This window comes from Manis pentadactyla, chromosome 13 (genome assembly GCF_030020395.1).
Source record: "Manis pentadactyla isolate mManPen7 chromosome 13, mManPen7.hap1, whole genome shotgun sequence".
Classification (NCBI taxonomy): Eukaryota; Metazoa; Chordata; class Mammalia; order Pholidota; family Manidae; genus Manis; species Manis pentadactyla.
Genome location: NC_080031.1, coordinates 90,332,288 through 90,344,509, shown reverse-complemented (window position 1 = coordinate 90,344,509; position 12,222 = coordinate 90,332,288). Strand labels below are relative to the sequence as shown.

The 12,222-nt window shown below is 39.2% G+C and overlaps 1 protein-coding gene across 1 annotated transcript in view; it reads left to right on the top strand.

Moving 5' to 3' along the window:
* The window catches only part of DTWD2 (DTW domain containing 2), a 259,363-nt gene extending 249,848 nt beyond the window's left edge, over positions 1 to 9,515 (top strand). The window contains exon 6 of the mRNA XM_057490755.1: positions 9,360 to 9,515. Within this exon, the coding sequence (XP_057346738.1) occupies positions 9,360 to 9,362 (3 nt within the window). The 3' untranslated portion in view covers positions 9,363 to 9,515. The remainder of the gene's footprint in view (positions 1 to 9,359) is intronic.
* Positions 9,516 to 12,222: the final 2,707 nt, after the last annotated feature.

Below are 12,222 nucleotides of genomic sequence, written 5' to 3'. Positions count from 1 at the left end.
CTAGATAATTTATGGGGCAAAGACAGGCTGCAGAACTTCTGTTGTGCTCACGTTGGCATGCACCAAGTCCTGTTCCCTGCTCCTCCAACCTACCAGGGTGTTGTCACATGGCTGGCAGAAAAGGCGGATGTGACATTTGGAAATTTGCAATTCCTGTTACGTTATACGAAGTATGTGTTAAGTACATATATACACCCATGCATATATACTTAATTGAAGTCTTCACTGAAAAATGTTATGTTGACATGGTGTAGGTGTGTGTATGTGTGTGTGTGATGGTGAAGCTGTGTCATTCCAACATATTGGGACTTTTATGTAAAGGGAGATTATTTATATGTGGTTGTTGTGTGGAATGAGACTCTCTTGCTAAGTACTCTAGCTGTTTAGCTTATTTCCTGGGTAATAGAATCAGAAAAGCAAAGCTCCTAGAATTTAAGGTGTTCCACATCTCTTCAGCCCCAAGTGAGAAATCACTTTAAATGAGACAAGAATACGTTCATTTGTATTCCAAGCAGAGATGGAAAAATGTCTTATAAATTTTTAATCCACCAAGTGGCATGTATCATCCTGAGCTATTGTCCTGGGTCAGACTGCGCTTCCTACCTGCTTGCTCTCCGTTTGGAAAGGAGGCTGTTCAGATGCCGAGGACAGAGCCACACCTTCCTCTCCCTCCCAGTCCCAACAAATACCAGCATGATGAATTTTTATGAAGGGGGTAAAATTATCGGAGTTTATTTTTATCCATATTCTATTCTACCAGTGAGTTTTTTACTGAAGCAAATGGATTTTTCTTTCTCCTCAAACCAACACTGAACTAAAAATGTATTTTAAGCTGAAAGAAAAACAACTCATGGTAAAGAGGACTACATACATATACATATTAAAGTGGAATATATTTTAAAACAATTTGTTACTGTAACAGCAGGACCCTTGGCATTGGCTAACTTCAAGTTATGAAAAATTGAAAGCATTTATTATTACTAATTATTAATTTTAACTTACTAATGTTATTAAGGTAAAGCATAATCTTAATAAAATGCATCATATTTTTGTAACTAGTAAGTACTGTTGCACAAATAAATCTTTGCTAATTAAACCCAAATGTTACAGTATAAATTCTCAAAAGTTACTAAAATGATATATAATATCAAACATTATTAATTTTCATCTGCCCACTTACTGATGACCAGGATTAGGAGATCAAAACAGGTAAGGAAATCTTACAGATGAGAATGAATTGATCTTTCAACCAAATAGCAAAAGTCAGAGTCTAGGGTTCTCAGATTGTGTTTGGCTAGGATTGTTTATATATTTCAGGTATAGCTGTGTGTTTCAGGGAGAGTTTGTGTATCTCAGGGAGAGTTTATGTATTTTAGGTTTAGAGTATTTAGTCCACTGGATGCATGTCTGCACATGCAGTAAAAATTAAGACCCTCTAAATAATTGAATGGCTCAAATTCTCTTAAACTCTGTCATGTACTGAGTTCTTCAATTTGATCTAGTCACTTGGAGGTCAGTGTCAGTGTGAGTGTACTCAGTTATCAGGCTTTTATTGTCAAGGATCCTGGCTATTCAGAGTGTGGAGAAGGGTTTCTCTGGGAACAACTGTAGCCGAGCCAGGGTGAGGACTTCCTGCCTGAAACGTCTTGTTGATGACCTTGCCACTGAAGTTCATTCTGTGAACTCCAATGATGGCAGCTGTTGGAAGAACATCCTTTTGTTTCTAGTGCAGTTTTCTTAAAAAGGGCATTGTAATAATAATAGGATTTGGCAGTCAAAACTCAATATGAGGTAAAATATTTAAAAATTGTATTGACTAAAGTTCAGTGGGCATCATGGGTCATGACATTTCTCTGAGAAAGAAGGTCAGCATTTCAGTGGTGCCAGAAACGAAGACCTACTGAAGTGCTAGGTCATGGGAACGGCCTGGTCCACAGCAGGAAGGGAACCCCCGGTGGCCAGGAGGACCTTTGATGTTTGCCCCTAGCCAGCTCTTTCTGATCTTGACTGAATAACCTCTCAACTAACCTAATTGGTGGTCCAGCATACTTCTCCTGCTGTTTAGCCCCAATCTGAATGAAAACAGCTAGATAATTAAGGTCTTTCTTAGCTGCCACAAGCCTGGCCTTTGTGATGGCTTTATTCAGCAGGCTGGCTGATCCTGCAGAGTCCCTTTGCAGTCAACCCCTTAGTCCGGTGGGGCAGATTTTTAGCATTGAGGTCTCCTCATTGGTCCTGTCATTAGCCCCTGCCTCATGCCAAGCAAACAGCTCTCTTAACGTTGGACATGCTCAGATTATTAAAGTGCATTAATTACATTCCACGGTGGCCTTACGCCCCCTTACCTGGTTCACCCCCTTTGACCCCATTTGAACAGCAGTTCAGTTCCTCACACGCTACATTCCTTACAAGGTTATTTACTATGTGTGCCCCATGAGTTGTGCCTTGGGTAATATGATCTCAGCTTTGAGATATGCCTAGAGGGCAGACTTTTCAGCTGCTCAAAGAATTAACCTTTTAGCTGAAGGTGGCCCTTACTGCTAGATGTGCTTTCACAGCTCGTCTGTGACCTTGTAAGAATGTCACAGTAATATGTGGAGACTTTTACATCTACATATGCATTAGTTACGTAAGTCAGAGGCATAACCTATGGTGAGTCACAGTCTATGCCAGCTGAGTAGTTAAGAATCCCAATGTATTTAAAAAGGAACTGTCAACCCATTATTTATGAAAATAGGAGAAAGGAGTAGCAATGATAATCAGAATCCATTCATAATTTCAAACTTCATTTGGTTGAGTTGTTCAACACGCTTTCTGCCTACCAGAAGGAAGGAGAAGTAAGAGGGCTGGAGAGTGGATGCATTCAGGTCTCAGGTTATTGAGATTCTTGGGTGTGAGAGAAAATGTTTCACAGTTGTATAAATGTTTCCTAAGTTGTTTGGCCAGATTTGATAAATATATCCAGGGCCTGGCATAAGGCAGTTGTTCAACAAATTCTACTTTCTTCCCCTTAATGATCCCTGCCTTGATTATATGCGTATGCTGGATGCATTAATTCATGTGCACAGCACCTGCACCCCAAATACTCAGAGCTACCAAACCTCTCCCTCCCAGCCCTCCCCCAAACACACACTCTTCCCTTTAGATACCATGCACACAGGGGGCACTCTTACAACCTTGAACACCACCCTTCTGTCCTCTTCTTCCTCTTTTGTCCCAGTGTATTTCCGCTTTGTTATTTATTGTTCATCCCTGCTTGTCATGGAGCAGAGAATTTGGTCCCAGGGAATGGCCTTGAGAAAGGATGAGAGATGGCAGCAGGAAGCAAGATAAAGGCCTTAAAAATCAGTACCACCAAAGCATTTTTATATTCAAAAGGTACCTCTTGAACATGGATCAAGTGGTAGTTGTACATTGCCTTACTTTTGATGGCACTTGAAGATGTAGTCATGATTGCAGGGTGGAAGGGGAGTAGAAAAATTGAACAGAGCAGATTCAGAATGATCTCAAACATGAAATTTGAAAACAGAGTGATTTCACAAAAATATAGCATGAAAAATACTGAGCATGAAAACTCTACCGTGCTGCTGTGGAACCCTCACTTACCATGGAAATACACACAGCCTCAGTGCATGCTAGGCTTTCTCCTACCCTTCTGCAGAGAGCAGGGTTGCAGGGCTGAAGGTTTGCTGAGAGGAGGGCAGACTGGGCTGCGTGGAAGGAGGAAATGACCTCAGCTCAGTGGGGCTCTAGGGAAGGAACTGCACAGGGGCTGCCTGCAGGTTCCCTCGGATTTGTATGAAATTCTTGTGAATATGCGGGTTCTCATTCTGAAATAAAACGACAGTTTCCTTAATTTTACTGAGGAATAAGTTAATGGATAGAATTTTAAGTTGTTAAATCTTTGGCTTCTGCTATTGCTTTTCTGTAGTAGAATCTGAAACAAGATGTTATGTCATTTAACTCTGAAAGATAGTATTTTAATTTCAGCAGATTGTCTTAGCACAGTGCTCAGAGAGAGCTCCCTGCTGTCATGAGTCCTGCCTCCTTGGAGGGCAAGACCTAGTCACAAAAGCATGGATCTCAGCGTTAGAGTCGAGGCATCATTCTTAGTCTCTTCCACTTCCTCCCTCGCTCATCCTTGGGAAGCCCCTTCACTTCTGTGTGTTTCAGTATTTACTGAGATTCTGCAAATTGGGATACTAGCACCCAAAGTGTAGGTACCTATGATGACTATTGGCAATTGTGCACGTTTAAAGTGCTCAGCCCTTCCACAGTGTGTGACACATATACACGCACAATATATGTCTTTTCTCTTTCTTTCTTTGCTTTCCTGAACAAGTAGGAACACCATAAATGGAGGAAACAGTTTTTTAAAGCAGTATGGTTTTTCTTAAAGTAATGTAGACCAGTGTTTTCAGACTTCGATGAAATCTTACTGAAATCTCTGTAAACTGGAGCTTGGATGGGGGCCTGGGGCGTCCGCTCTCCCTTTCCCCAGGCAGCTCTGATGTTGAGTCCTGTGTGAACAACCTCCCAGTTCCACAAAGAGTGACCCCTGGAGTTGTGCACTGAGGTGTATTTCCCAGTAGCTCCTTGAACTACAGCAACTCTGAGCCATTGGTAATTTATTAGAATTGCTTTTTTTCTCCTAATTTGTTTATTTATCTGAGATGTTTTAATGGTATCATATGCTGGATTCACAAAGGTTATATCAGAATTCTGCACCACACCTTTCGGAAACCAAGGGAGAGAACCACATCTTTGGGAATTCTGAAGCACCAAGTGTTTGGACTGGAGAGGTGCACAAAATTTCCTTGAGGCATTGCATTGTGAGAAAGGACTTTGCATGTTTGGGCAGCATGAGCCAGCTATCTGCACATTTCTCAAGGATTATGGCTTGTCCTTGGCTGTAGTCTTAACACCTGAGGTCAAGATGAGCTAGAATAGCTACTCAAATTCCTGGCATGTAGAGCATTTCCTGCTGATAATTTGAGAACATTAAGACTTGAAGAGAAAGTTACAGAAAAAGTTTCTTGAGTAACTGAGCTCCCTTGTATGTGTTCATTGATGCTTAACTTGATGGAGCATCGGCACCCAGAATATGAAATCCTTTTTTCACAATTAGATTGTGCACCTATGCATACTAACAAGGTATGAAAGTGGGATGTTTACCTTCTTCCCGAGGATTATAAATTCTTTTGGCAGGTACTGTCTCTTCCTATTTCACTGTGTAATATGTGCCCGGAGGCAACTGTTCTTTGCCAGAGTGTATCCTCCAAACAACAGAAATCAGTGAGGTTAGAGAGTGTCCTGAAATGGATGTCTCAAATATGTTGCATTTTCCCTCACTAATATATGTAGCAACCACTTGGTGGCTGTCCTCCTGCATCTGTTATATTTATTATGTTGATTTTTAAAATGGATCCTTTATTTTGTAATGATTTAAAGGAGAGAAGTGACACTTGGTATAGAATGCCATGTTGTGTTTTACATTTGGGACAAATACTTAAATGACTAATGCAAGAGCCAAATTTTAATCCTAAACTGCCGTTAGTAATATTTAGAGAGTTGGAAATTGTCCTTATGCTCTCATTGTACAATTGACCTTTGAACAACATCGGTTTGGACTACACAGATCCACTTATACATGGACTTTTTTTCAACAAATATCCTGGAAACTTTTTTTGAAATTTGTGACAACTTGAAAAAACTTGCAGATGAACCACATAGCCTAGAAATATTGAAAAAAATTAAGAAAAAGTTAAGTATGTCATGAATGCATAAAATACATATAGATTCTAGTCTATTTTATCATTTACTACCACAGAATCAATAATAGGCTATGAGTAGTTAAGTTTTTGGGGAGTCAAAAGGTATGTGCAGATTTTTGACTGCAGGAACGTCTATGCCCCTGACCTTGCATAGTTCAAGGGTCATCTGTATTTGGTTTTTGTTTGTTTTGCCTTTCCCCATTGTGTTGTATCTATGAACCAAAGTAAATGTCTTGACAAGCAGTTCCTTTGATGTTTCCAACCCAGTCTGCATAAGGCAATTGAATGAGAGGTCATAGCTTTGGTGTCTGATTCCTGGATCAGAGAACATTGAGTCTATTCTTATTCTCAAGAAAGGAGCAGTCTTGGTTTACAGAGAGAAAAGGAGCAAGAGGATGAAGGAGAGGACGTTTCCATGTCTTGGGGTTTTCAGAATCCAGGGGTTGGTATGACTGTGCCAACTGTTTGCAAGTGGTCAGAGCTATGTGGTGGGTATCTAGGTCGACATCCACCAGTGTAGTTCTTTCCACCAGATATTTTCTTTTCATCTTTGTAACCAAATTTGGAAGCAATGGTATGCTTTACTCTCTCCTGATTTAGTCATAGATGCTCCATAATTGTCTGCCAGAAATCCAAAATGGGGCTTCCACAGTTGTGTTAGCTGTGTGCTTGGTGATTGCAATAGTACATCGATTTGACATACTGGTTGTTTGCTTCTCTAGGTCCATCCATGCTGTTGCAAATGGCAAGATTTCTTTTTCTTTTATGGCTGAATAACATTCCATTGTATATATGTGCCACCTCTTCTTTATCCATTCATCTCTTGATAGATACTTTGGTTGCTTCTGTGTCTTGGGTATTGTAAATAATGTGGCAATAAATGTAGGAGACTTGATAATATGGGTAAATGTAGTAACCACATTGTTTTTCATGTGAAACCTTCATAAGAGTGTATATCAATCATACCTTAATAAAAAATAAATAAAAAAAAATAAGAAAAGTCCTGAGAAGAAAGCTATTTGCCAACAGTAATAAACTGGAGCTTTGTATAAATGAAAATAAATAAATAAATAAATGAATAAAATTAGAAGTAAAAATAAATAAATAAATAAATAAACATAGGAGAACACATATCTCTTTGGATTAGTGATTTTGTTTTCTTTGCGTAAATTCCCAGAAATGGAATTATTGGGTCATATGGTATATGTATTTTTACTTTTTTGAGGAACCTCCATGCTGCTTTCCACAGTGGCTGCACCACCTTGCATTCCCACAACATGTAGGAGGATTCCTATTTCTCTGCATACTCACCAACACTTGTTATGTCTTGTCTTTTGGATAGTGGCCATCCTTACTGGTGTGAGGTGATATCTCATTGGGGTTTTGATTTGCATTTTCCTGATGATTAGTGTCGTGGAGCATCTTTTCATGTGCCTGTTGGCCATCTGTATGTATTCTTTGGAAAAATGTCTATTCAGGCCCTCTGTCCATTTTTTAATTGGGTTATTTGGTTTTTTGGTGTTGGGTCATATGAGTTCTTTATATATTTTGGATATCAGCCCCTTGTCAGATATATCACTTGTGAATATATTCTCCCATGCTCTAAGTTACCTTTTTGTTTTGTTGATGGTGTTCTTTGCTATACAGAAGTTTTTTAGTTTGATGGAGGCCCACTTACTCATTTTTGCCCTTGCCCAGGGAGATGTATCCAGAAAATTATTACTCATGCTTATGTTGCAGAGATTTCTGCCTATGTTTTCTTAGAGTGTTATAGTTTCATGTCTTATATTTAGGTCTTTAATCCATTTTGAGTTTACTTTTGTGTATGGAGTTGGGCAGTAATCCTGTTTTATTCTCTTGCATGTAGCTGTCTGGTTTTCCCAACACCATTTATTGAGGAGACTGTCTTTTCCCTGTTGTATATTCATGGCTCCTTTGTCATATATTAATGGACTATGTATGCATGTGTTTATATCTGGGCTTCTATTCTGTTCCATCAATCTATGGATCTGTTTTTGCCAGTACCATACTGTTTTAATCACTGTAGCTTTTCGTATAGCTTGAAGTTAGGGAGTGTGATGCCCTCAGCTCTGTCCTTTCTCAAGGTTGCTTTGGCTAATTCTTGACATTATCCTTATTTTGTAGATGAGTTAGCTGGAAATTGTGTGAAAATAGTGCAAGTTATCATTTTATATATGTTTATGTATGTATCAAAATTGCATGTTTGGAAAAAAATACAAGCTTCTTTTTCTGAGGTTGCATCCAGTGGTCAGGAAAGCAAAGTAGAAACTTCGCTTCTTAGCAAAGAAATAGATTCAATGGTGATTGGGCTTTAATTAGGTAACAGGATTCTAGGATGAGTTGGGAAGGTGGTTGTTAGATCTCAATTAGGTGAAGGCAGTGGGAGGGTTTACCTCACCCTGTCTTGTGTCCCAGGGAAATCTGAAGGTAATTCTTTTTGGGTTGTTAAAGGCTCAAGAAATCCTGTTGAAGTGCTGGTGCCAAGTTATGTGGTGGACAGCTTGAGGCCCTGAGGAAATTCCAATCCTCTGCAACTGAGCAAGTAATAGTAACAATAAAAATGATAGAGACAGCAACACCAGCAATGGTGGTACAGACAGCTGACATTTATGGAGCAGTTTCTAGGTGCAGGTTATGTGACAAACATTCAACATGCATAATCTTATTTCATGCAATAGTCACAGAAAGATGATAAATTATACTCATTTTATAAATGAGGGAACTGAAGTATACAGAGGTTAAATCACTTGCCTGAAGTCACATAACTAGTATTAATAATAAGTTAAATTTAATAAAAAAGGAACCATATATCTCTTGGGTGTTTGTAGCTCTGTAGTTTTTATCTGGAAAAATAAAGCAATGATCTCAATCTTGCCTATGCCTTAGAATCATTCAGGAATTTTAAAAACCACTGCCTGATCCTACCACCCAGATATTCTTTAGTTGATCCAGGGTGTGACTCAGAAGCTTTAGAAGTTCCCCTAGAAATTCTAATATGGTTGCCAAAGTTGAAAATTCCCTACTCTAAACTAAATCCTCTTCCATTTTTTTTCTACACCTTCATTTGATTTCATCGTTTAACTGAATCATAACATGTGAGCATTTTATTTATTGTCTGATAACTCATTTTATGTGTCCCTCTGAATGGAACGTGGGCTCTGTGAAGGCAGAAACCTTTCAGTCTTATCCACTCCTGTATCTGGAGAGTGTAGCATAAGAGCTGGATAAATAGTCACCAAATAGAAAGCATCCATGCTTCAGTTATTATTATTATTAAAAAAAACATTTTTCTTAAGTTTTTAAAATCAGCATTTAATGCTTTTATTGAAATAGTAATTCACTTGAGGCATGAACAGTGACCACACAAGACAGTCGGGTGGAGCAGAAGACGAGGAGGAGAAAGACCAGGAGCCCAGCGAGGTCAGAGGTGTGGGACCCTGTTCCTGCGAGGAGCACTCTTTACACTTTACACAAGGTTGTTTCAGGATGAGACATTTGGTTTAAAATGACATTTTAAACTGCGATCTAAGTTTTTATTCAAACTCTTTTTTTTTTTTAAATCAGTGAACAAGAAGTCCTGATGGACTCAGCAGGATGGATGGAGACGCCCTGGATCGGGAACCGCAGTTTGCCCACCGCTGCCAGGGAAGAACCTGCCTTCACCACGTGCAGGCTGGCGAGGGCTGGACTGGGCTGGGCTGGGCAGGGGGTCGCCAGGAGCAAGGCTCTGGGCCAGGTGATGAATTCAACCAAAAGGCATCTTTCAAGCTGGAGAATGGTTCAGCCTCCCAACAGCTCATCAATCTGCTATTCCTTAGGCAGAGTAAAAATTTAATATGTAATAAATAATTTTTCACTGCCTCAAAAGGAATGAAAATTTCTTTGTAAAAATATTTCAAATTTTAAGATTAACCAGGATCACACCATTAGTGCTTGATCACGCACTTAATTTGAAATCCCAACACTGAAGATTTAAACTGAAATTTTGCCCATCAAATGAAATGATTAACTTGGTAAGCAGTGGTCCCTGTCTGTAGCTCTGGTACCTACAAGGATGGGATGTGGAGGAGGAGTTGGAGGGAAGCCCGCGTGGGAGCTCACGGAGTCAGAGTATGTATTTATGTGGTCAGTGTCATGGACTGTTTTAAATTTTATTTAACAGACATTTTAATAATACTTAGTGTGCACCAGGTGCTGTTAGCACATTAGAAATATTAATTTATTAAATCATCGTATTGAGTCTGTAAAGTAGATACTAGTTTATAATCATTTCTATTTTGTAGACAAGGAACAAGGGCTCAGAGAGTTTAGGTAACTTGTTGAAGATCACACCGCATAGCACTGATACAGTCAGGACTCAACGCTCAGTTGTCTGGTTACAGAGCCTGTGTACCTAACCACTATGTACATTACCTCTCTAGGAAACTGCCTCCCAGTCTACATGCTCTCTTCTTAAAGCTGAGGGACTGCTTCCTAAGGAAAAAGGCCATTCCTGTCACTTCAACTGAAAATGTCCCAGGCCCAAGAGGAAGATGACATTTGTAAGATTGTTTAATGGCGACAAGTGGCACCACAGGTACATTCTGAAGGATGTATTCTGGCTGCCAGACACACGCTTATCTGCCCAGCCCTCTATCCGTGGCAGGAGTGGTTAAGACCAGAAAGGCCAACTCAAATGTTTGTTTTCATTTGTGTTAAAAGAGAAAGGAAACATATGTGGGATGGATGCAGAAAACATCGCTTCCAGGAAGTGGACTGAGGTGTGTGGTGCGTTGGAGTCTTGCCTTCGCTTGTATATTTTCTGGGCTGCAAATAGTTTTTTCTTTTTCAGTATTGCGCCGGTGTTAGTTTCATAATATTTTCAATGAAAAGAGTTGTCACTCTGTATATTTATCGCTCGAGGTAAGTCTGGAGTCAGGGAGATTGGGTGGCCTTTGCAGTAATACATGTAGAAATTATCAACAACTGAGCAGACATTGAGTGGCTCAGGATCAGGACAGGAGGGTTTGGGTTTTGGGGTTGTTAGGGAGAAATAAACTTTAATCATTGGTGACCTGTAAGTTCTACATGGCTGGGCTGCACCCCTGCTGATAGGAAGGTGAAGTGTATCTGACAGGTTTCTGCCACGGGACACAAGTGCTAGTGATGACAGAGCAGAGGGGATTTGAGAGAAAGGGGCACCCACATGCACACGGTTTAGGATGCATTACATCTGTGGTGCCCCCTGGGCATCTGCCATAGCCAGAGAACTGAGGTGCCCCGTGTCAGTGCCAGGTGGTATGCTATGTGACACACATATGCCTGCTGGGGCTCTGCACCCTGGATGGGCCTTATTTTGACAACCTGCCCCTGGGGAGTGCCCATGGGAGGGAGGTAGTCTCTGCCTATCCAAGCTAACAGACATTTTTGTATTACACCTCTGCATGTCTTTAATAGGAGAATTAGGAGTCACCAATTAAAATACATGTGATTAAGTGTTTTTTAAAGCTGTGGTTAATCAGATCATACAGAGTTAAATGAATCAATTTTAAACCTTTTTTAGTGTTTCTAATGCTACGCATTTATAGCTAAAATCAATATTTTTCTCAAAGTAATGACTCTAGATGCTGGATTATATCATTTAAACATAAAACTATCTGTGATAAATGTGTGTTGGGAAATGCTTTCACATCTAACTTTTAGGAAAAGTAGAAACATTAAAGGGTTGGGACAAACCACATATAACAATTTATTATCTTATGTAGAAATAAATTTTTTCAATAATATGCCATTTAAAACATGATGAAAGTAAGAATTCTATAATACTATGTGAATTCTAAGAAAAAATTAGAAAAATGATTAACTGTTAGATTAATGTATACTGTAACTAGTAATTAATACTTAGAATTGTAAAAATTGTGACAGAGTAGAATTGTGTATTTTATATACTATAGTGCTTTGTCCCCTCATATAAGTAATGTGTCAGCATTAACAGGAACATCCTTTTCTTATGGAGCTTAATGATTTTATTGTTCTTTTTATTCTATTTCCCTCAGAGAACCTAAAATATATGTTCTTTCTGCCTTCAAGGAAAGAGGAACTTGGAAAGTTTGTTTAATGTAGTAAGAGTATGAGCCCTACAGGTCACATAGGTTCAAATCCCAACTCCAGCACTTGTTAGCTACATGGCCTTGGGAAAATTATTAAATTTTTGGTGCCACTGTTTCCTAATCTATAAAAGGGGAATAAAAGTTATGCCAACTTCTAGTTGATGTGTGAATTAGATGAGTTAGTATATATAAGCAAATAGGATAATGCATACATATAGCAAATGTTCAATTAACATCAGATATTATTAGTCTAAACCTAATGACTTTTGACTAATAATATCTCAAGCTCTCTGATGCAAGATCTTCAATTTATGTGTTATCAAAGTCTGTTATGAAAG